The sequence below is a fragment of the Dreissena polymorpha genome, chromosome 5 (assembly GCF_020536995.1).
Source record: "Dreissena polymorpha isolate Duluth1 chromosome 5, UMN_Dpol_1.0, whole genome shotgun sequence".
Lineage (NCBI taxonomy): Eukaryota > Metazoa > Mollusca > Bivalvia > Myida > Dreissenidae > Dreissena > Dreissena polymorpha.
This window is the reverse complement of record NC_068359.1, coordinates 27,335,766-27,362,443: the sequence shown is the minus strand read 5'-3', so window position 1 is coordinate 27,362,443 and position 26,678 is coordinate 27,335,766. Positions and strand designations below refer to the sequence as shown.

Genomic DNA, 26,678 nt, shown 5'->3' with positions numbered 1-26,678 from the left:
TTATGCTTAGGATCATGAAACTTCATAGGTACATTGATCATGACTCGCCGATGACCCTATTGCTTTTAAGGTCACTAGGTCAAAGGTCACAGTGAATCTAAATAGTAAAATGGTTTTCGGATGATAACTCTAGAATGCTTACGCCTAGGATCATGAAAATTCATAGGTTCATTGATCATGACTGGCAGATGATCCCTAATAATTTTCAGGTCACTAGGTCAAAGGTCAAGGTCACAGTGACTTAAACAGTAGAATGGTTTCCTGATGATTACTCAAGAATTATTAGGCCTAGGATAATGAAACTTCATAGGTTCATTGAATATGACTGGCAGATGACCCCTATTGATTTTCAGGTCACTAGGTCAAAGGTCAAGGTCATAGTGACAGAAAAGGGATTCACACAATGGCTGCCACTACAACTGACAGCCCATATGGGGTCATGAATGTTTTACAAACAGTCCTTGTTAAATTGCATTTTTATGAAATACATTACACTTTCAAACAGTGTAAATATTTGTTATGTGTTGAGAATCCTATGTGACATGGCACAATTGTTATTAACAGAGGCATCGGAGCTGTGGCCGCAGGGGCGGCGGCCGCTGCCCAATTATTTCCGGCAAAAAGGAAATTTTGGTAAAGACCTTTAAAAAAAATCCATTTCAATACCCGTATATTTGAAAATATCTTTACCACGAAGCGAGGTAATCACGCTTTCGCGGTTATGACACGTGTATTGTTGTTTGCCATCACCCGCCCGCAGTAGTGTATGTGTCAATTATGTTGTTAATTGAATGATCTCCTTTATAACGATAATCCCTTAATTATTGATTAATTTAACCTGGGAATCTTTAATTGTTGGTATGATCTAAGCCTTCTATCTATTAATATAAAGGAAAGTATGACATGAAACAAATGTGCCGATATCCAATGGTCCTTAATTATCACAAAATTAAAGATACCTCAAGATACCTGAATTAATTGTAATAACTCGAAGTAAATCGATAATTCTAAAAAACTTATTTAATGTTTTTTACCACTTTTTTGTGTCATTTTAATATTTCTACTCCAAACTAACGAAATTCAAATTTCAAAAACGGAATTGTGGGAAAAAAATTCCAAAGAACATTTTTTTAACCCACATGATCCCTATCGTTTTGTCGCCTGCTACAAAGTACAAACTTTGACATATAGAATTCACTTCTCCATCGATTGTCTGTCTGTCGCAACTTTTTGTCTTACAGAATATGCCTGCAATAGACATGTTTAAGGTCAGGTAGCAGGTATAGAAATGCACCAGAATGCGCCGTTTGATGCTTAATTTGAAAAAAAAATCAAGGGGAGGCTCCGGACCCCCACCAACAGGAGGGGGATACCCCCTCATACACAACCCCTCCGCGGCCCAAATGTCAATTTGCTTCCGACGCCCCTGAATAAGAATGCCATTCCTGACCACTCAAGACCATTCCAGTGCTGACGATCCCTTTAGCAAGACAGTATGTACTTGTGTAAATGTGGTACTTGTATGATCACATGCCAAAGTAATTGTTTAATTACTTTGAATGTTTTGAAAAATTGCTGACAATAAAGGCATTAATAAATGCTTGATATAGGGATTTTTGTGCAGTAAAGTATAATTACAGGTATGTTTGCATTTATTGTTGATATGCCTGCAATGAATGGTTAATTCTGTCAATGTTTCATTAATTCTCCCCCGCTAGAGGCGGAGGGATATTGTTTTGGCGTTGTTCGGCCGGCCGGCTGTCCGTCTGTCCGCCCGGCCGGCACTTTTGTGTCCGGAGCCATATCTTGGAAGTGCTTTGGCGGATTTCATTGAAACTTGGTATGAGTATATATATATATGCATAAGAGGATGATGCACGCCAAATGGCATTGTACACCATCTGTTAAAAACAGAGTTATGGTCCTTTGTATCTTGAAAAAATGCTTTTTACTATAGGCACTTTTGTGTCAGGAGCCATATCTTGGAACGGTGCTTTGGCGGATTTCATTGAAACTTGGTATGAGTATATATATGCATAAGAGGATGATGCACGCCAAATGGCATTGTATACCATCTGTTAAAAACAGAGTTATGGCCCTTTGTATCTTGAAAAAATGCTTTTTACTATAGGCACTTTTGTGTCCGGAGCCATATCTTGGAAGTGCTTAATTTTGGCAGATTTCATTGAAACTTGGTACGAGTATATATCCCTCGCCAGAGGCGGAGGGATATTGTTTTGGCGTTGTCCGGCTGTCCGTCCGACTGTCCGTCTGTCCGTCACTTTTGTGTCCGGAGCCATATCTTGGAAGTTCTTTTGCGGATTTCATTGAAACTTGGTATGAGTATATATATTGATAATAGGATGATGCACGCCAAATGGCATTGTACACCATCTGATAATAACAGAGTTATGTCCCTTTGTATCTTAAAAAAATGCTTTTTTAGTGTCAAATATAACACTTTTGTGTCCAGAAGTATATAGGCGGGGGATATCAATTCAACGAATTTGCTTGTTTATTATGTCATTTTTATGTTAATTTACATGCATTTCAAGAATAGCCTGTGTTGTATGGTTTTTTAATAAGAAAAAATATTACAAACCAGGTTCATCTTTGAAAATAATCAAATAGTGATGCATTGTTTCTAATTTGTAAGATTCTTGAATAACCAGTATATTGTTAGAACCTCTTCTTTATATGAATTAAAGTTATTCAATCAGTTCATTAAAGCTATGTAATTTGATTAGATACGGAGATAACAGTATTAATGTTAATTTAATTGAAATGAAATATAACATAAAGTCATACACATTGACTTTGCAATGATATTTTTGCCATTTGTCATGTATCAATTTAAGTACAGGGTACAATTTCAACGTTACAACTGTTGAACCAGCCTTTATTTGAAGGCAATTTTTTAACCAGGTTTTCCGAAGGAAAAAACTGGTTATTAGATTGGCGAATGCGGGCGGGCTGGCGGGCTGGCTGGAGGGCGGGCGGAACAAGCTTGTCCGGGCCATAACTATGTCGTTCATTGTCAGATTTTAAAATCATTTGGCACATTTGTTCACCATCATTGGACGGTGTGTTGCGCGAAATAATTACGTCGATATCTCCAAGGTCAAGGTCACACTTTGAGTTTAAAGGTAAAAAATGGCCATAAATGAGCTTGTCCTGGCCATAACTATGTCATTCATTGTGAAATTTTAAAATCATTTGGCACATTTGTTCACCATCATGGGACGGTGTGTCGCACGAAAGAATCACATCAATATCTCCAATGTCAAGGTCGCCAGGACTAAAAATAGATTTTTTTAAACAACAAACTTACAAAGGGGGTTAATTTTGTTTTTTCATTTCAAAAGTTCAGTTTGACTTTTCTCCCTTTATCAGATTTTTTTTTCACAATGAAAACCTGGTTTTGTGACAATTTTGTCCCTTGTTTTATTTTACAATGTTAAAGACAAATGGTTAACATGACGACCAGATTTTTGCTTCAAATTATTAAAAGCTTTCAGTGGTCTGGGTATGTGGATTTTGTGTATTGACATGTACTTTGCATGCAAAATGATTTTATATAACAGTATTTCTCATTAAGTTATTACAGTTTACATTAATTAGTTTTGGAATGTCAATAATTAAAACAGCTCAGTTCATTTGTTTAATTGTATGCATTTTCACAAAAATTAATAATTGCGTACACATTTCTATAATTATTCGAAGATTGTTGTGACGAATTTTATGTTTTATGTTTAAAACATAGAAAAAATGTTTATTTGGGGATAAAATACCAACATTCAAATAATGGTAACCATGCAAACCATTTTTAATTTTAAAAAGATGCTTTTAACAGTGTGTTGATATGTAAACATGTGTTTATATGTAAACATTTTTAAATTATGTTACTTGTGATTTACTTGAATAATGCTTAAAATGAGTAGTTTATGAGCAATAAAAACAATTAAAGTCATTTAGACTTTTGCAATTTATTTATTTCATACATTGTGTTCACGAAAAAGGCTGTATAATGAAAAATACTAGGAATTTTTGCACAAAATTTCATACTTTGATTCCCCAAACTCTACTCTACCAGAAAATGATGATATCAGACCTGTTTACTTCTACGGATTCGCCGTAGTTACTACGGATTATTTGGCTAAACTACGCACTACGGATTTGTACTGAAAAACTACGGATCCATCGATCAAATTGGTCAAATTTCAGTTTTTAATCGTACTTTCGCTTATTTTCGGTCTTTGCGGGTAATTTATCAATCATAATTATTTTGGCGCTTGCGTAGTAAGAAACGTTAAAATTCAAGCCACCCGGGGAACAATTGCTGATCGAGCTTGTCGAGTTGTCACCGAACAACAACTGACTTGTGTATTGGTTCGCAAATTAAGCCGAATATATACGATTTTACGTTGCTATCCAATATACACATCTCTCTCTCTATTGCGGAGAATACCGAAAATAGTCGATGTATGGGGATTGAGCACGCCTGTTTTTACACACGTCCAAGATGATAAAATCTGGTCAATTATAGAGAGTATTCACTCAGAAGCAACTAGCCTTGTGAAGTGTGCAGGGATACGCTCTGATCCATTTTGTGTTCTACAAGGAGTGCGTCAAGGAGGTATTCTCAGCACAGATATGTACAAATCCATTGCTGAAACGTATGGAACTCACGGACAGCGGTTGTTGTATTGGTGATATACGTTGTAATGCAAGTGCTTGTGCGGACGATGTAACTATAAACTCTACGAAAAGTAACGAAACAGCAACTTTGATAAGTATGGCAGAAGATTTCGCCAATTGTGAGAGATACCTACTTCAACCAAATAAAACAGAAGCTCTAAAAGTATATCCAAATAATTGTAAATCAAAAAAGAAATATGAATATTTTGAAATCTGTGGTAAATAGATCACAAACTCAGAAGTCAGCACTCATCTAGGCCTTAAAAGATCTGAAACCGTGAACTCCACAGCGGAAACCAATGTTGACCATAATATCCAGAAAGCAAGGCGCACAGCATATAGCTTTATGTCAGCGGGACTGCACGGTGCAGGGGGACTCGACATTCCTATTACTTTACATGTTTTTAAAACCTTTGTATCACCAGTGTTGGACTATGGTTTGGAGATTATTCTGCCGCGTAAAACTCTATTGGACATGCTTGAACTCTTTCAAAAGAGACTTTTGAAACAACTATTTATGTTACCTAATACCTACAAACACCTCTTTTATCGCTGTATACGTGTTAAGTGGACTATTACCAGTAGAAGCGCAAATCCATAAAGAAGCATTAGTACTCTTTAATAATGTATGTCACCAAAATAAAAATGCAGTAGAACGAAGGTTGGCAGAGAGACAATTGACAGTTAAGACCGAAAAAAGTAATAGCTGGTTCATTGAAGTGAGGCGTCTATTTTGGTGGTACGAACTTGGTGAAGCTGAAGACCTACTGAAAACACCTGTAAAGAAAGAACAATGTTAAAGAACAGTGAGTAAATCGGTCAGTTTATGGTGGTATAACAACTTTCTAGATCAAGCACAACATATGAAAAGTCTTAAAAACCTAAACTTGAAAGCAGTTACTCCAGGAAAACCACACCCACTACTTCAACTACCTTCAAGCTCGTCTTATGATGCAAACAGACTATTAGTGTAACTGAAATTCATGAGTGGCACCTACATACTCCAAAGTAATCGAGCGTCGTTCAACCAAAATAGCGTCGATCCAACCTGTCCTTTGTGTAACGAAGCTCCAGAAACGCTAAGTCATTTTGTTCTGAACTGTTTATTAACGTCAGAAATACGAAAACCCATTATAGCCGACATCCGCTTTGAAATCGAGAGACTGATGCCAAATACATGGGACTCATTCAGCACAGACGAGAAAGTACACACAATTATAGACTGTTCTGGTTTAAGACACAGGGGAAAATTAACAAAAACAGAGATACTGAGGCTTCAGAGTGTTGAGTTCCATTGTAGAAGACTTTTATTTACTCTACATACTGAAAGATATAGACACTTACATATAATAAACGTCATTAAAAACAAGGCTACATCCGCGGTGCACTCTTATAAGTCTAATATAAGTAGGAAGGTGACAACGGTGTCACAAACTATACATTAACACTTTGACGTGCGTGTCACGGTTGGCCCTTAAGGGCTATTAAGACAAGGAATACGAATACGGATCAGGTTTTTTTTTGGCCCGATTTTATAGCCTAAATTCGGCTATGTTCCCAATCCCAAAAAGTATACTTTTTTCCCAAAATGTGGCAAAAAATTCCCAATTTCCCAAAAAAAAAAAAAAAAAAAAATTTATTTTTTTTTATATTTTTTTTAGAAAGATGTCTAATGTATATTTTATCTCAATTTTAATTCAATTACATCTAACAAAGTATTATATGATTTTGTTCTTTTAATTTGAATGATTATAAAGGGTTATATCAAATTTAGTATTTCCATAATCAGTGGACTTTTCGTGTGGAAAAAAATGCTAATGAATTTATTTTCCCAATTTCATGAAAATGCCGATAAAATTCCCAATTCCAAAGCCATGGGCTATCTTCCCAAAAAGGGGAGAAAAAAACCCTGCGGATGGCGGCAAGCAGACGAGAAATTGCGATTAACGGCAAAATAATAAATACCATTCAAATTAGCAACGGATATCATATGGTCATTAGGGAATAATGTAATGCGTGTGTCAATTCACGCAAAATACTACGTTTGAGATAAAAATAAAAATAAAATATTTATCAGAAATATGCACCGTGAATGTTCGTCACGGAAACAAGTGTTGGAAAATTGTAGTTCAGTCTACTCACAAAGTTAAAGCATTTATTATAATGAGTATCGTCTGCAAAAGGAAAGAGACAAACATGATTTAATTTATATGTTAGTGGATCTGTGTATACTCAGATTCAAATGCATATTCTGCTTTATTATGTTTGTTACGCTGTACAGTTAAATGAAATAGCATTGAACTGAGGTTGTCAAGTGCAAGATATTGAAAGGTAAACAAATAAAATATATTATTTTAGCTCCATTTAATACATTATTAACACAACAAGAACACTAAAGGGTGTTTGTCAATATTTGTTTATATTTTCCCCCTTATGATATTTCATTTAAAAAAATACTGAATTAAATTAATAGCTACTCTTAAAGAGCTTATGATCAAATGGTGTATTTAAGAATCGATAGATTATTGTAAGTTTGATATGCATGTGGATGGATATTAATAAAATATTGTCTTCATTGTAAGAAGACATTAAAGCAGCACTTTATAATATAAAAATGCTGTCAAACATGCACTTAAAAACAATTTTAATTCTGTTACTTATAATCATATTTATAATGCTTAATGTTTCCCAATTTCATGGTTTATCGCGCTATTTTTTCCAATTTCATGGTTTATCGCGCCATTTTTCCCAAACCAAATGGCAAAGACTGTAACAAACTAAAGCAAATAAAATCACTTAACAGATTTAATTATTAGCAAGTAAATTCATCTAATGCTTATGTACCGTTAAACTGATATGTGACCCAGTCATGGTGTTTTAATGTTTAAAATGATTGAAAAGGTTAAAACTACTGACAACAGCCCAAAACTACTGAGAGATGCCCTTCATACTACTGAGAAGCAATCGGTAGGGTAAACAGGTCTGTGATATCTCAAAATGTCATTTTTTGAACAAATGGGTCAAAATTGCTTGTGCGGCCACATATAAGTTCCCAAACATGTTTTTGTTGTGTTTACCGGGGTATTTTGTATAAAATTTGCATTATACAGTAAGCAACAATATTTTATTTAATGTTATTATCAGTGAGTGTTCTTCTTAACAAGGAAGATTATAGACAGATGGTATATTGATAGTGAGAAGTGTTTGTTTTATTTGTATGATAAAACTTTTCAGGGCAATATCTTAGATATGCTACACTATTTCAACATGAAACTTCATGAATGTGTAGAAATTAATGGGAAGATGTGCCATGTACAATAACCATAAACCTGCTTTTTTTAAAGAGTTATTGCCCTTTGTTGTGTTTGTATGATGTAACGTTTAAGGCTTTACATTATGTATCTTATATAGACTACAATATTTCAACATGAACTGTCATGGGTGTGTAGATATCAATGAGGAGAATTGCAATTCATTAACACCATTACCCTACACTTATTACTACCTTTTAATTACCCTTCACTTAATTATTATACTGTTCATCAAGGTATTTGCACCGATCCATAAACAAAAATTATCATTTCAACAACTTTTCTTGTTTTTATAAGATTCAATGTGACTGTGGCTTTTATTTGCCTGCACGTGTTACGACAAAGTCGTCTGCACTGTAATTTTTCATTCATCCCGCTATCTAAAAATTGATTACGACCATCTTAATATTTAGCCTGAAGGCACATTGTTCACTGACAGTGCCTTTGTCATTCATCATGCAATTTTAATATGATGCACTTCACATGTTAACCATTAGAGATTGTGTGTCATGTGTAACAATCTTCTCTCTAGTTAGCTCAAATGTCAAGTAAAGAATCAGAGATCAAATGTGTCATGTGTAACGATCTCTCTAGTAGCTCAAATGTCAATGTAACAATCAGAGATCAAATGTGTGTCATGTGTAACAATTTTCTCTCTAGAAGCTCAAATGTCAAGTAAAGAATCAGAGATCAAATGTGTGTCATGTGTAACAATCTTCTCTCTAGTAGCTCAAATGTCAAGTAAAGAATCAGAGATAAAATGTGTGTCATGTGTAACAATCTTCTCTCTAGTAGCTCAAATGTCAAGTAAAGAATCAGAGATCAAAAGTGTGTCATGTGTAACAATCTTCTCTCTTGTAGCTCAAATGTCAATGTAACAATCAGAGATCAAAGGTCAGATTCAAACGTCCCTTTCAGGCCAAATGTCTGATTTTAGCAAATTACAAATTGTCATCAATTTGTCTAACATCGTCTGCACGTTTGTTGTTCCGATGCTTGTTATCAAACCACTCATGGTTTAATTACTACGCAAACCATTGGTTATTACCGCAATAACCAACGCTTACATGTTATTTATTTCTTAAACATGTAGCTTTTATTTCTGCTGTATCCTCGCCTGGAATGGTACTTGTATAATGTAAGTGTAATAATTGTGTGTCTTGACAACCTTGATGGTTTTCAGAGTTTCCCATCATCAACAAGGATTTATTAATCTATAGGCCGTGACTTTAAGCTTTTGTTCCAAGCTGGGATTTGGTTTAGCATTCAATGTTGAAATAACAAACCTAGCATAATGTCAGAGCTCTAGATAAGGGTCGTATTTTCGTAATTACAAATTATTTTCAAGTCTGTTACGTATTTATTTTAAAGTCTTGTCGTTCCATTAAGAATTACAAAATCAAGATACGAATATTATTTTTACATCCGTTTGTTTCGATTTTTATTGAGTTCTTTTCGCGTATTAAAGATCTTTGCGGTGCTTTAATATATAGAATGGTTATCGGGTTTGTTTAACAAAGCGCATTTTTTCCAATAAAAGCGGCGTATACAGTCTATCTGTCAAAAAACAATGGCGGCGCCTAGAGAGCGTCCTAAAAAACTGCAAAGCATCCAAAAACACGCTTTTAACATATTGTACGCAAAGTGAGCTGACATTAAATGTTTAGAAAGACATTATAGAAAAGATCTTATGCGATGTTGTATGTTCAGTTGCCGATACAGTCGGAAAAGCTAAACAAAATCGCGACACGACGGGTCCAAACTTAAACACAATTTTTTTTTTGAACAAGTTGGAGGGACAAGTCGCGTGGCTAATCGTTAAAAAGATTGAAGGGGAGACCCGTTTTAAATGTGAAATATGTAAAAATTCATCTAAGGCATGCAATCTAAGCACAGTTTGGGCATATGAAGGTATTGGAAAAATAAAATTGTATAATCATACATGCCAGACGTCCCGATCTCGGCGGGACAGTCCCGCTTTTGGGCTCTTTGTCCCGGCGTCCCGATATGAGAATATTATTTTTACATCCGTTTGTTTCGATTTTTATTGAGTTCTTTTCGCGTATTAAAGATCTTTGCGGTGCTTTAATATATAGAATGGTTATCGGGTTTGTTTAACAAAGCGCATTTTTTCCAATAAAAGCGGCTTATACAGTCTATCTGTCAAAAAACAATGGCGGCGCCTAGAGAGCGTCCTAAAAAACTGCAAAGCATCCAAAAACACGCTTTTAACATATTGTACGCAAAGTGAGCTGACATTAAATGTTTAGAAAGACATTATAGAAAAGATCTTATGCGATGTTGTATGTTCAGTTGCCGACACAGTCGGAAAAGCTAAACAAAATCGCGACACGACGGGTCCAAACTTAAACACAATTTTTTTTTTGAACAAGTTGGAGGGACAAGTCACGTGGCTAATCGTTAAAAAGATTGAAGGGGAGACCCGTTTTAAATGTGAAATATGTAAAAATTCATCTAAGGCATGCAATCTAAGCACAGTTTGGGCATATGAAGGTATTGGAAAAATAAAATTGTATAAATTATACATGCCAGACGTCCCGATCTCGGCGGGACAGTCCCGCTTTTGGGCTCTTTGTCCCGGCGTCCCGATATGAGACGATTTGTCCCGACATTCGTAAAAAACGATGTAAGGTCTAAAGAGTTCCAATAAAATTCGCTATTCAAGCTCTGTTTCTCTAACACTTACCACCGCTAATCCCTTTATTGCCCCCAATATACAATCCGATTATACTTATCGTGTGTACCAGTGTTGTTTATGACACCTTATCAGCGATTTATCGGCTAATTATTGATTTTATCAGGCATTCACACCATGGGATTTTTATGATAGGGGTCGCTAATTGCTATCCAAAGATGTATCGTACAGAAATAAACGCCGCCTGCGTTTGTATTTCATGGTCCAATCAAGTACAACAATAATATTATCCTGTGTATTATACAACCCAAAGTTATCAAACCTTTCAAAACACCGATTTTGTACATCAAACAAATTGAATGCTGACCAATACATATTGATGTTTCTCACAAATTACTTTTCGTTTTCGACGGATTTTCAGAAAGTATTTGTACATATTGCATCAATCTAAATTTAGAGTTAATTTACGATTGGTTGAATAAGAATAGTGCTCGATGCGCTCACAGCGTGTCACACGCTTTACATAGGTTCAAGGGGATATCCCTGCACCAATTGGATGTCAAATCGAGGCAAACGGGGACACCCCACATTTCAGTTCATGGAGTGTGTTTACTTCTGGAAAATGGAGAACGAATGCGTTCACGAAATTCTAAACACACATTTATCATTAATATTGGGCAGAAATTAAGAGTTTTTGTACGTAATATACTGACTACTGACTAAAGTAAAGGTGAAATGATTGATCGTTTTAGGTGTCCCGCTTTTTGGTCAAATGTCCCGACAATTTTTAAGGAAAGTCCCGATTTGGACCTGAAAGTTCTGGCATGTATGGTATAATACTGAAAAGACACTGTTGAACTCGTATAAATAAAGTTGCTAGTATGTTTATTTTGATTTTTTTTGCATGAAAATAACCATTATTATTTATTTTTAGATCATTTAGAAAAAATAAGAATTATTTTCCAAAACTTAGTAGTAACGTTAAAAATAAAATTTCAGAGTTAAGTATTCTTTTTGAAAATCTGGTAGTAATTTAAGAATTTCACAAAACCTTATCTGGAGCTCTGATATTGTAGGCAAATAGATTTGAAAAGAAGTCCAGTGTATGGTTTTAAGTAGAACGGACCTGATTCTGAATTTCTCACCATTACAGTTAATACAACTCAAAAAGGACTGTATACATTAGCGTTTGATTTTATTTACACTTCTGAATTATTAAGGCATTGGACATTATTTAAACAATGACTATACTATAGCCAATGATAAGATGGCGTACCACTTCAAACCACTTCTATCATTGCTATTACAAAATATCGAAACAAAAACATATCAAATGCACGGTAGTGTGTATACCTAAGTTTGGGTCAAAATCTGGTTTACACCAAAGTGAGCTCCCAGAGTTACAACGCATTAATATCGAAATGTTAATCAACATAGCCGTCTGTATGATTAAATGATTAATGAGTTCAATCTTTCTCTAATATTTATTTGTAAGCACGGCTGTGTTCATAGAAAACCCGAGGTAGTGTCATAGCCTGCTAGTCGTGTCATCCGACGTCAGCCATCCGACGTCAGCCATCCGCCTTCCACATCATGCTAAAACCTTAACATTTTGCTTTAAAATCAAAGTGCTTCCACCTACAACTTTGAAACTTCATATGTGGATAAACCTTGATGAGTTCTACACGCCACACCCATTTTAGGGTCACTAGGTCAAAGGTCAAGGTCACTGCGACCTCTAAAAAAATCTGACAAGCTCACATTTATTTAAAACTGCACCCGCAGCCTAGCGCTGGCGCCCGTTATGCGCTGCTCGTGTTAAGATATATTGATCAATTATCTTATTGTGTATTTTAGAATGTTTATGTGATATTAATACTTAATTGTTTTGTAAAGCAAATTTTCATCAGGATATTGTATGTGTTGCCTAATAAGAATCCAATAGTCTGACGGCATATGCATGTGTTGATGATTGCATATGCATGTGTTGATGATTGCATATGCATGTGTTGATGATTGCATATGCATGTGTTGATGATTGCATATGCATGTGTTCATGATTGCATATGCATGTGTTGATGATTGCATATGCATGTGTTGATGATTGCATATGCATGTGTTGATGATTGCATATGCATGTGTTCATGATTGCATATGCATGTGTTCATGATTGCATATGCATGTGTTGATGATTGCATATAATTTTAATTTATCTTCATGGTTCAAATAAAACAAGTGTCATCATACTTGCTATATTTTCAACAAATCTAAAAAGAGGTCTGTTGGTGTTGTTTGTACTAACTTTTTATGTCCCCCACTATAGTAGTGGGGGACATATTGTTTTTGCCCTGTCTGTTGGTCTGTTTGTCTGTCTGTTTGCGCCAACTTTAACATTTTGCAATAACTTTTGCTATATTGAAGATAGCAACTTCATATTTGGCATGCATGTGTATCTCATGAAGCTGCACATTTTGAGTGGTGAAAGGTCAAGGTCAAGGTCATCGTTCAAGGTCAGAGGTCAAATATATGTGGCCCAAATCGCTCATTTTATGAATACTTTTGCAATATTGAAGATAGCAACTTGATATTTGGCATGCATGTGTATCTCATGGAGCTGCACATTTTGAGTGGTGAAAGGTCAAGGTCATCCTTCAAGGTCAGAGGTCAATTTTTATGTGGCCCAAATCGCTTATTTCATAAATACTTTTGCAATATTGAAGATAGCAACTTGATATTTGGCATGCATGTGCATCTCATGGAGCTGCACATTTTGAGTGGTGAAAGGTCAAGGTCAAGGTCATCCTTCAAGGTCAGAGGTCAAATATATGTGGCCCAAATCGCTTATTTTATGAATACTTTTGCAATATTGAAGATAGAAACTTGATATTTGGCATGCATGTGTATCTCATGGAGCTGCACATTTTGAGTGGTGAAAGGTCAAGGTCATCCTTCACAAGGTCAAGGTCATCAAACAAGGTCAAACATCATATAGGGGGACATTGTGTTTCACAAACACATCTTGTTATCATATGAACTCTGAAAGAGACAAATGGAAAACACGTTGTCCATTGCAATAAGATAGATTGTCTTATTATTTGGTAGAAGTTATAAGCATGGTTTGAAAGAGTGCAAGAACCAGGCCCCTAGGTCTGAGGTTAAGTTCACTGTTCAAGATCAAATGTAAAATATAAGAAACAAATTCATAAAACTTTGTCCTTAGAGGGACCTTTTTAAAGATTTTTGCATGTATTGATAATTGTCATTAAATGCTTTATATTGATACATGTACATGTAAACATTGGATCTAAAGAGCTCTAGTATAAACTATTAAAGAAAGAAAAAAGTAACCTCAAATGGGCTTGATTCACTGAACCCTGGAGTATATCGCTTAGACCACTCTGCCATCCGTGCTCATACTATGATTGATTTATTCCAAACTTTATATAAGCAGTCCTCGTAGTTTCACAAAATATAAAGACAGCAGCAGAACTCTACAAATTATTCAATTGTTTTGCGTTGCAACGCTCTATAATGTTCATGTTTTTAAATCCTCAAAATATACATATAATGGATATTTTAGAGCACAGTTTGTGTACAGTTACTGTTTCCTCACACATATCATAACTACAACAAAAATTTGCGAAAATGGAACATTTTAGCTCACCTGTCACGAAGTGACATGGTGAGCTTATGTGACCGTGTGATGTCCGGCGTTCGTTGTGTGTGTGTGTGCGTGCATCAACAATTTGTTTGTGTAGACAGTAGAGGTCACAGTTTTCATCCAATCTTTATGAAATTTGGTCAGAATGTTTATCTTGATGAAATCTGGGTTGGGATTGTATTTGGGTCATCTGGGGTCAAAAACTAGGTCACAAGGTCACATAATAGGTCAAATAATAGAAAAAAACCTTGTGTAGACAATAAAGGTTGCAGTTTTCATTCAATCTTAATGAAATTTGGTCAGAATGTTTATTTTGATGAAATCTGGGTTGGGATTGTATTTGGGTCATTTGGGGTCAAAAACTAGGTCACTAGGTCAAATAATTGAAAAATCATCAACAATTTGTTTGTGTAGACAGTGGAGGTCACAGTTTTCATCCAATGTTTATGAAATTGGGTCAGAATGTTTATCTTGATAAAATCTGGGTTGGGATTGTATTTGGGTCATCTGGGGTCAAAAACTAGGTCACTAGGTCAAAAACTAGGTCAAATAATAGACAAACCTTGTTTAGACAATAAAGGTCGCAGTTTTCATCAAATCTTTATGAAATTCCGTCAAAACATTTATCTTGATAAAATCTGGCTTGAGAATGTATTTGGGTCATCTGGAGTCAAAAAGTAGGTCACTAGGTCAAAAACTAGGTCAAATAATAGAAAAACCTTGTGTAGACAATAGAGGTTGCAGTTTTCATCCAATCTTTATGAAATTTAGTCAGAATGTTTATCTTGATGAAATCTGGGTTGGGATTGTAGTTGGGTCATCTGGGGTCAAAAACTAGGTCACTAGGTCAAAAACTAGGTCACTAGGTCAAATAATAGAAAAACCTTGTATAGACAATAAATGTCACAGTTTTCATCCAATCTTTATGAAATATGGTCAGAATGTTTATCTTGATAAAATCTGGGTTGGGATTGTATTTGGGTCATCTTGGGTCAAAAACTAGGTCACTAGCTCAAATAATAGAAAAACCTTTGGTCAGAATGTTTGTCTTGATGAAAACTGGGTTGTGATTGTATTTGGTTAGTCAGGTGAGCGATTTATGGCCATCATGGCCCTATTGTTGTTTAATTTAGTCAATTGACCGAAACGTGAAAAGTTTTCTTTAAATAAGTTTGGCTACCATAGGCATAATTTTACATTCTTTATAAGTAGTGACTATATTGTATTGTTTAACAAGTATTCTTTATAAAAGCCCATGTCAAAGCCACAATTCAAGTTCAAATGTCATAACATAGCTCATCTGGAATGAGTTTTAAATAAAATGTACCATTCTTGTTAACCTGGGCAGTCATTTGTATTATATGTATTATGTGCTTTAAGTCAGTTTAAATTAGCATTTTATTGAATGCACTTCTTACAATTTCATTCCAGTAGGTTAAACCCTTTCCCCGATAGTTGCATATAATCCCGAGCGCCGACAACATTGTAAAAGCTTTGTAGTAAATTTCCATTTGAGTATCGGGGTATCTCGCAAATGATTTTGATATTTTCCTAAATAAAATAAAAGTAATATACGCTGTATCATTTTCATATTTTAGTTCCTTCAATATTGCAACAATTATTGTACTGTATCTGATTGCAAGCAAAGTGCCATGTGCAGTTCATATTCTTTTACAACAACCAATTAACAGCGTCATCTATATTTAGATTTTATGCAATATGTACAGTTCATTTTCTGGAAATTGGGAGAAAGTAAAAGTGATTTTTCAAAAATAAACCAACGTTTTTTTCCCGTATTTAATTTGTCATAATTATTTATATTTTGTGTTGTCTGTGTATGTTTGTTTGGTTCTCTTTTGTTTTTAGCAAATCGTATGAAAATTAATATCATAATGATACATGTATAAAGCAAGTCCCGTTTCCGAGATCATATACGAGAATTACTTCGATATGTTTAGTGACATATAAAATCATGATTTTGACAGACGACACGTGCTTATCTAAAGTTGGTGTTTTTGTAATACACAGGATATTGGATTATCGCTGCTTGATTGAGCAATAAAACAAAGACGCAGTCGGCGGTTTTCAGTAGGCCTTTTGTACTGACCAATATAATAATTAATAGTGCACGTGCTTATCTAACATTTAAGGATAAAACACATGGGATACTCGACACTTTGGGCTTGTTTGGGCCATAAAACGCAATCCCCGTGGCTTTTTTCAGTACCAAACGTGTCCAGAAACTAATGAGTTCGGGTAATAAAGCAAAGACATTATGATCTGAAAACTGCATGGAGTCTGAAATGAAACAAAATGCTGACAAATCAAAAGATTAACCGCCTAATGTTTCAGTATAAAATTCGATATTTTAAGGTGGGGTTCTCACTGCATTTCCTATTGCATTCGCATACGCTTGTATTACTATTTATATCCTTGTATTATTTGCACAAATTTATTCTGTTACCATGGCTGACTACTTAGATCAGCTATTTGACAGTGACTCGGATGAGTCTGAGTTATCTGGTTTCTCAGAGTTTGACTCTGATATTGAAGTCGGTGATTTGTCTGATGATGACATTATTCCCAATGCTGAGGCTGCAGATGATAATTGGACAGATGACTTCAGTCCATTGAGGGTGCGTCTACACAAAATATATGACTACACAAAAATAAAAACGTAGATTTATTGCTGTGTAAATTTGAAAATGTCAAAACATTTTTTTTCATTAGTAACCGCTAGCACCACATTATACCTATAATTATAATGCCCTAAACATAAATTAACGTAATATAATGTACATGTTATAAAATAAAATATTACACATGACACAATCATATTATAAATAATATAGTAATTTATATTATAATTGTTGATAATTATAATATAATTATGTTAATAATAATATTTATTTCTTTTTTTCATTTCAGATTGATGAGTTCAACGAGCAGCCGGGAGAACGCCTGCCAGATGGATTTGATGTAGACACAGCCACGCCCATGGATTACTTTTGGCTGCTGTTCTCTCCGCAGCTGCTTCAGTCCATTGTGGGGCATACGAATGGTTACTTCTATTTGAAGATGGCACAGCCGGACTTACCAACAGACCTTTGATGGCAGGATACAACTGAAGAAGAGATGAGGGCATTCCTGGCCATCAACATCCTGATGGGAATCATCCACCTCCCAATGTCGAGATGTTCTGGTCGTCTAATCCCTTCATCAACAATGCTGATATCACCACCAACACCATGAAATGCAACAGGTTCCAGAAGCTGGGCAGTACTTCCATGTTGCGGACTGGTCGACTGAGCCAGGAAGAGGAGAGCCCGGATACGACAAACTCTTCAAGGTGCGACCTGTAATGGAGAGCGTCAGCCGGACATTTCAGGACATCAACATGCTCAACAAGGAGGTCTCCATTGACGAGGCCATGAATGCGTTTACCGGCCGCCTCAGCTTTAGACAGTATATGCCCGCCAAGCCAAATAAGAGTGGAATCAAGATGTGGATGCTTTGCGATGCCAGGAGAGCCTTCTTTGCTCGTTTTGAGGTAAACCTGGGGAGACAAAATAACCAGACGGAACACGGACTTGGCGACAACGTTGTGATGAGGCTAGTGGACCACATATACCACTCCTTCCGCTGGTTGATCTTCGACAACTTCTTCACAGTTATACCTCTCATGAAGGAACTCCTGGAGAAGGGCCTCTACGCCTGCGGGACTGTCAGGGTCAACAGGAAGGGATTCCCCAGCCAGTTGAAGAAACCAGCAGAGGTACGACAGCGCAGAGACTTCAAGATCATGCAGATGGACGACACCAACCTGACTGCCACAGTATGGAAGGACACGCGACTTGTTCACCACTTGGTCACGTTGAGCGACCCTACCATCATTTTACCTGTACAGCGACGATGTGGAGTCAACGTCCTGCAGCTACAGTCGCCACACAGTGTGAACGTCTACAACATGTATATGGGTGGTGTCGACCTGCATGATCAGAACCGCGCTAAGAATGACGTTGGGAGCTGTTCCAAGAACTACTGGCGATACCTCTTCTGATTTCTTCTGAACTGTTGCATAGTGAATGCCTTCATCATGTACAAACTGACGTCCCGCAGGAGAATCTGCTGGAAGCGGTTCACCCACCTTGATTTCGGTCTGGAACTTGTCCGGGAACTGGCTGGGGTGTTCTGCAAAAGAAAAGGTGCAGCACCGGAAGGCAGAGGGAGAGATGGCTTGGTGGAGCAGATGAACATGGGGGGGGGGCCATGTCATGTTCCGACTCTCCGACAAGACAAAGGCCTGCAAGTACCACACCTGATACCTGAAGCAGTGAAAGGAGAGGAAGTTCGGGTGTGCTACTTGCGGTGTCCACCTGTGTCAGGATGGTTGCTTCGCCAGATATCACAGTCTGTGATGAGTAATTTCACTTTTTAATTTCGTTTTTGGAAAAAAGTGTCATGCAATCAAGTAAAAGTAATCATGGACATTGTTGCTAAGGAAAGGACATTGGTTAGGACATTGCTACTGTATATATCGCAACTATATTTTCTGTATTCAGATTATTATATTTTTAAAACTACGAAGTAAATGATTTATTTAATATTTTAAATTTTATAAGCCATGAATTATAAAAATTGATTTTATTTTATTTCATTTGTCATGTAGCATTATAATTAAAAAAACTTAATAGTCAATAAGTTGTAAAAACACTTCTAACTTTTGTCTACAGAAGTCTCATATGTTTGCAAATTATAATTTATTGCAACCTATAATTGTTAGCTTGTGTAAATACTGTTGTTGTGTTATGTAAATATATATGTTTATTGTTATGTAAATATTTATGTTATGTAAATATATATGTTTATTTTATTATTAAATGTGTAATATGAATATGCATTGCAATCATGTGTATTTGTAAATTGAACACTAAATAAATTCTGTTTTATCTGAAAAAAGTATGTCTTCTGTGTTTGTTCAAACATTTCTTATGCCTTGTTTACAATACAGACTTAAAATTTATATGGTTGGAAGGAGAATTTATTTCTCTAAAATCTTTACATTTACACAAATGATGTGAAATGAAAGGAACTAAGTGAAAATTAAGCTTAAACAAGACAGGCGTAACAGTTGAGAATTTTTACAATATTTTTAAATAAACCTATGGAGATGGTGTAGTCAGGCTTATCAGCCTTATATGGAGTTACTGTTATCAGAACAGCATGACTGGTATTGGCCTGGAGTGGCAAATCAGATAAGGGGTTTATCAGGGAAAGGGTTAAAGTAAACTGACACTGTACATGTTCTCACATGACAGTTTACATCGTGACGTAGTGAGGCTGGTCACTAGTCCCACAAAACTGTGCCGCAAAGAGCTTTTAGGGTTATACGTGGGACAAGGTTTTACAAGTTCACATAAGATTTTTGGAGTCATGTTATAAGTGGTAATTGTTGATCTTATATAAATAGTATATAATATATATGTATGTACATGTATCATATGCTTATATACTGATGCAGATTTGTTTGTAATTATAGTGTCAGAAAGTGACTTTGTTAAAACTAGTTAATATACAAAATGGCAGCAAGTTCTCAGTCTTCAGTTGATCAGGGTTCTAATGAAGTGAAGGACTATATTTGTAATGCCTGTGAAGACCAGAATACTGTTGGGACCACTGCTGACTTCTATTGTAAACAGTGTGAACAATTTTATTGTGGAAACTGTATTCATCTGCATGGTAAATTGCTTGCAAAACATAATTCTATTGGAAGAGTTGATATAGATAAATGGCCGGTTTCAAAAAAGGTGGTGGATTTTCTACAAACTTGTGATGTTCATAAGGAACATAAAATTGACCAATTCTGCAACCTGCACAAACAGCTGTGCTGCCCTCAGTGTGTATCTGATCAACACAGGTATGTACTCTTCAGCTGTTTAGTAATTATAACAATATGATTACACAGATTATTATATATTACAGACAGTTAGGCTTTTAAACCCATATTCATCATTATGCAAATCCAAAGAAAGAGTCTTAAATACAAAGTTCATGTTCAAATCCACTAACAGGTCTTTAAGTTAAGAATAATTATTATGCTTATATAGGGAAATATTTTTAGATGTTGAAACTCACCATTTCAAACAGCAAAAAAAATGCGAGAAATATTAAAAACTTTTAACATTTTTCTGTGAAAGGATGTTTTAAATGTTAATTTGCTGTCATTATGACCTTAAAATTTCCTGTTAAACACTTAACAATAGGATGACTTGTGATCATAAGAAAAAGAAAATAGAAAAAAATCAATGCTTACTTGTGGCTGGGCCAATTGAAAAAAAATATTCTGATTGCTCAAGATATAAAATACACAATTTTACCAAAGCAAAGAAATATCCTTTATTTCTGTTATGATTGATAACCAGTCAATAATACATTAAAAAATTTGTTCTTATGCTTGGATCTGACAATATGTTGGTATCTAAGGACAATTATTTTAAACCATTCTTCAGGAAAATAAAAAAACAACATGAATTCAAAGTTAAATTGCAATTAGCTCATCAAAGTAAGGCTCTTGATGTTTAGAACTTGTTAACCGTTTCTTGTATATGTTTTTTTCGCTACTAGTTTTCCTTATGGGGTCTATAGGTTTACCCTACCGATCTTTATGTCGCTCTTCCTGTCCATCAGTCTGCATTTCCATTGAACTAGATCATGCGATGTCTCGGAAAGTAACTGAAGATACTTGCAAATAAGTTAGTTTTTCCCAAATAAGACCTACAATTTCCAAATTGAACGTTTCCCAAAAATTATGTTTTGTAGATCTCAACATTTTGTTCATCTTCCATCCAGCTATATAAGTTCAACATTAGTGAATATAATACTCACAACACTTTTATTATCAATTTTGAAGCATTTTTCCGCACAAATCGAAAAGTTATTTTCATAGGCTTTGTTCCCATCTCTGCATAGCTTTTGTCGTTTATATTTAATTAAAAAAAATCCCATATTTCATTCTATTTATTAACAGCTAAATTATGGAAACAAAAAACTATAAGTAACTCTGCTCAGGTATAAGAACCTTAAGGCCATTTGTTGAACAGCAACCTTTCCACTCCTATGGATAAATAACGTATGTGGCTCAACATTTTAAACATCAAAAAGGGCTAACCACAAAAAAGTCATCGCACTATAAGACTGTTAACTACCATGGAAAATATGAAAGCTGTGTCAGTTCATACAAATTGAACTAGAAGTATTTTCATATAAAACAGGATGACAGGATTATGCATTTCCTAAGCAGTGTTCTGGTGAAGTTTCATAAAAGGCAGGGCAAATGTCTCATAGCTCATAATTATTTTACAAATGTTTTGAAACACAAACTAATCAACTTAAAGTTAATGTTTGTTATGATCGTCTAAAAGCTTACTCTTTTAGCTGAAAGTTTAGGACAGAATTTTGGAAGCTCCTTTTATCATAATTATGTGTCATACATTAATTATGACCATTAACTAAAAGGAGTTGAGTATTTCACAAGCCAACGTCATCAATTACCAGGAATATGTGACCTTATAGTTTTCATGCAGCCAACATCATAACCTTCGAAAATAATGCAAACAATGCACATACTGATGTATGTTTGAACCTACTGTTAGCATTGTTGTAACCGTTATAACTGATGTTGTTGCAAATGTTTTGGGGATACCCCTGTGATAGCCAGCAGTAAATTGTGGCTGTTACATGCTCGAATCTACTGTTGGCGTTGCAGTTACTTTTATGCTGAAGAGGTTTCAAACTTTCTTTCATCATTATGAATATTGGGTTAAATTAAAGGACTCCTTAGTATAATGTATCTGTGAACTTTTTAATATATTTAATATGGATGAAAGACACAAGAAATTACCATGACCTACGTATCAAAGCATTTTTAGCTAATTTAAAAAAAACAATTATGAGGTATTGTCATCACATGACCGTCGGTATTGGCGGCGGCGTCTGCGCCGGCATCCGCTTAAGTTTTGTGTTTAAGTCCACTTTTCTCATAAAGTATCAAAGCTATTGCATTCAAACATGGCACACTTACTAACTATCATGAGGGGACTGGGCAGGCAAAGTAATGTAACTCTGACTGGCATTTTCACAGAATTATATAATGACCCCTTTTATACTTACATAATTGAAAATTTGGTTTAGTTTTGTGTTTAGGTCCACTTTATGCCTAAAGAATCAAAGCTATTGCTTTCATACTTGCAATACTTACTAACTATCATAAGCGGAATGTGCAGGCAAAGTTATGTAACTCTGACAGGCATTTTGACATAATTATTGCCCTTTTTTGACTTAGTAACTTTGAATATTTGGTTAAATTTTGAGTTTAGATCCACTTTACTTCTCAAGCATCAAGGCTTTTGCTTTCAAACTTCAAGTACTTTCTTAGTATCATGAGGGTTCTGTACCTGGCAAATTTAATTTGACCTTGACCTTTGAATGACATTGACTCTCAAGGTTTATGTATTAAATTTTGCTAAAATTACCATACTTTTGTTATTTATGATCAGCCTTGATTCATGCCATGACAAAACTACACTTACCTGACATACAGTACAGCCAAAGCGGAACAAACGTATTTCGCGATCCGCGGCGGCAAGGCGAAACGAGTCGATGCCGCGTCAGTCGTTGAAGCCGCGTCAGTATGCAGCGGCAAGTCGCATTTCACCGCGAAACTTCGCATCTGTCCACCAAGGCATGCCGCTATCCGCGACATGATGCCGAGTCGATGCACATCATGAAATAAAAAATCTTTTTAAAATTATTAGTTACATGTAGTTACATATACATGTAAGCATAGTTAATGTGTCTGGCCAATAAGTTTGTTTCCTGCCCGTAGTGTATGTATTTCACACATAAACAAGGTCACGTAATGATGTATTCGCACATACAAGTGGTCAAGGCTCCAGCATTATTATATGGTGGATTTATAAATTAATTGCATGTTGATTTTGCTATTATATTTAAGCTGAGAAAATTAGCAGTTTGAAGCCACATCAATAATCAAGACGGTTACGACGTATTTGTTGTTTTGTTAATTATCAGCTTATTATAACTATTGTGTGAATATGCTTATATAAACACGTTTTATTTTGTTCATATTATACAGTTAATATCGCTACTAATTACCCGATAATCCCGTATATTCCAGTTTAAAAGCAAATGCTGGTAAATATTTACAATGCACAAACATTCTCGGTATCAAATACATTTTGGCATTTATTACTATTTATAGAGATGATGAAATAACGTCTAATCGGGTCGTTATTTTTCCCACTGAAAACGCGATTTACGCCTGACGTGATGTTCATGTATTTATACAACACAAAATACATCCAAACTTTCCAAACGACAGTCTACATGTCTGCATAATTTTCGCGCACTTTTTATGAAACAAAGGATATTTTAGCACTGTTTATTTGACGCTAGAATTTGCCAAAGGACGCGTTAGCATTAAAATTCGGAAGTGTGTTTCTGATTACAAATATAATGATAATAATCGAACGAAACATTAACAGTTGCGCGTAATTAATTCTACGCTAAACATACATGTGTGTTCATGCAGGTGGATATCTTTTCACTCGATCCGCCGCGTCGTATGCGACGGATTTACTCCGCAAAAGTACGTGGGGTTAATACAGACTCGGCGTCGTTGCGGGGATCGATGCCGTGTGCCAGGGCGACACGCCGCGTGAACACACGATTCGGCCGCCGCGTACTAATAATCTGGTCCCCCAATTTTTTCCTTTTTAACCAGGTTTTCCGAAGGAAAAAACTGGTTATTAGATTGGCGAATGCGGGCGGGCTGGCTGGCTGGCTGGCGGGCGGGCTGGCGGAACAAGCTTGTCCGGGCCAAAACTATGTCGTTCATTGTCAGATTTTAAAATCATTTGGCACATTTGTTCATCATCATTGGACGGTGTGTCCCGCGAAATAATTACGTCGATATCTCCAAGGTCAAGGTCACACTTTGAGTTCAAAGGTCAAAAATGGCCATAAATGAGCTTGTTCTGGCCATAACTATGTCATTCATTGTGAGATTTTAAAATCATTTGGCACATTTGTTCACCATCATGGGACGGTGTGTCGCACAAAAGAATCACGTCAATATCTCCAATGTCAAGGTCGCCACGACTAAAAATATAATTTTTTTTTTAAACAAACTTACAAAGGGGGTTAATTTTGTTTGTTCATTTCAAAAGTTCAGTTTGAGTTTTCTCCCTTTATCAGATTTTTTTTTCACAATGAAAACCTGGTTTTGTGACAATTTTGTTCCTTGTTTTGTTATATTTTGAAAAAACATCTAATAACAACACTCCCACACCATAACCTCTCAACCCCCGACACCCCCCCCCCCCCAACATTTTTTAGCTCGGCTATTTTCGGAGAAAAGGTATTGTCATAGCCTCCTCGTCGTCCGCCATCTGGACGTCGTGCTAAAACCTTAACATAAGCTCTTAAATTAAAGTGCTTCCACCTACAACTTCATATGTACATGCACCTTGATGAGTTCTACACGCCACACTGTGACCTCTAATATAAAACTTTAACTTTGCTGCTACCAACATAGTGCTTCCACCTACAACTTTGAAACTTCATCATGCACCTTGATGACTTCTACACGCCACACTCACTTTTGGGTCACTATAGGACAAAGGTCAAGGTCCCTGTGACCTCTAATATAGAACTTTAACTTTGCCATTGATATTATAGTGTTACCACCTATAACTTTGAAACTTCATATGTACATGCACCTCTATGACTTCTAAACGCCACATCCATTTTTGGGTCCCTTTAATGGTCAAAGGTAAAGGTCACTGAGACCTCTATATATAACTTTAACTTTGCCTCTAACATCACAGTGCTTCCACCTTCAACTTTGAAAAAAATCATATGAAGATGTACCTTGATGCGTTCTACATGCCACACCCATTCTGGGTCACTAGGTCAAAGGTCAAGGTAACTTTGTCCTCTAAAAAAAAAATAAATACATTTTCTGACAAGCTTTCGCAGCCGGGATTAGCCCGTGTCCTTTATAATCACCCTTCAGAACAACATGATGTACGAAACTGGATTTCAATTCAAACATTACAGACCTTAACTTCATAATCATATGCTCACGTACGGGACTTCATTTAGCTAAGTCGTTATTCACACATATATTCCTGTCAATGAAATTGCATTACAATTTTCACCACAAAGTATTGTTAAATGATAAATGCAGTGTGTTTTATTCAGCAAAACATAAAACAAACATAAAAGTATGTTAACTGGTATTCATGAATGTGAGCAAAAAATATTGCGGTCATGTTTCAGTCAATATTTTGACGATATGATTGAATTTGTAAGAATTACTAAGTGTCTTCTGTTTTAGTATAGGGGTCAGTGTGCCCAGTGTGTCATACAAATCAACCCAAAGCTTTGATACACATGTACAATAATATTAACTGCTTTTTGTACTAAAATTGTGCAACCTTTATCTGTATATCATATGTAAGGGCAAAGTACAAATAGTTTAATCACCCCAAGTTCTATTAATGGAAAACCAATTGATAAAGTCTGATACTATTTGAATTATCTTACATTAACTTAACCTTTATAAATGATCTCATGGTAAAACGGCCTGACATGAATTAACAGGTTAATTGTTAGAACATCCACAGGACATTTTGGGTTATCGTCCTCATAATCATAGAAACATATTAGTTCAGATTGTTGACGTTAAATATTTATCTCAAACTAAGATAACTACAATATGGGATTGAATTTATCAGCTTAGTTAGGTATGAAAAGTCTTTGTACTGTGATTTTACAATTAAGCTCTGATTTGATTGTGGTGTATGCGGTCAGTACATGTAAAATTAAGGGCCCATAAATGTTTGATAACATGATTCATTTCATTCAAACCCAACAAACAAACAATTGTCAGCTCAATTGGAGCAGTTGATCATCTATTGCAGAAAAAATAGTATATGATGCAAACTGATGATCGCTAAACCTTGGCTGACAAGAAATTCCCCTTTTGGACCGACAGGCTCACATATTCCCAAAGACTGAGAAACCACATCCAACGTAGACATTTAAGGGGTCGAGAAAATATCATATAAATAAGCCATTTTCTTGGGTCCTTTAACATCTGACATGACCTACACTGACATGATGCTACATTTATACTGAGCTTACCCTATAAAAGACAGAATATGACCAAAAGATAAATATTTTGAGTTAAAACACATACAGGATTTTAAATGTGTTATGACCTCATCTTTCCAACCATACATACTTAAATATAAGAAAGTATGGTCAT

At 35.6% G+C, this 26,678-nt stretch overlaps 2 protein-coding genes across 2 annotated transcripts in view; both read left to right on the top strand.

The window, feature by feature from the left end:
* The window catches only part of LOC127831123 (uncharacterized), a 226,708-nt gene that overhangs the window by 174,198 nt on the left and 25,832 nt on the right, over positions 1-26,678 (top strand). The window lies entirely within an intron of this gene.
* On the top strand, positions 17,580-18,386 carry LOC127831126 (piggyBac transposable element-derived protein 4-like). The gene has a single exon (XM_052356116.1). The coding sequence runs from the start codon at positions 17,580-17,582 to the stop codon at positions 18,384-18,386; it is 807 nt and encodes a 268-aa protein (XP_052212076.1).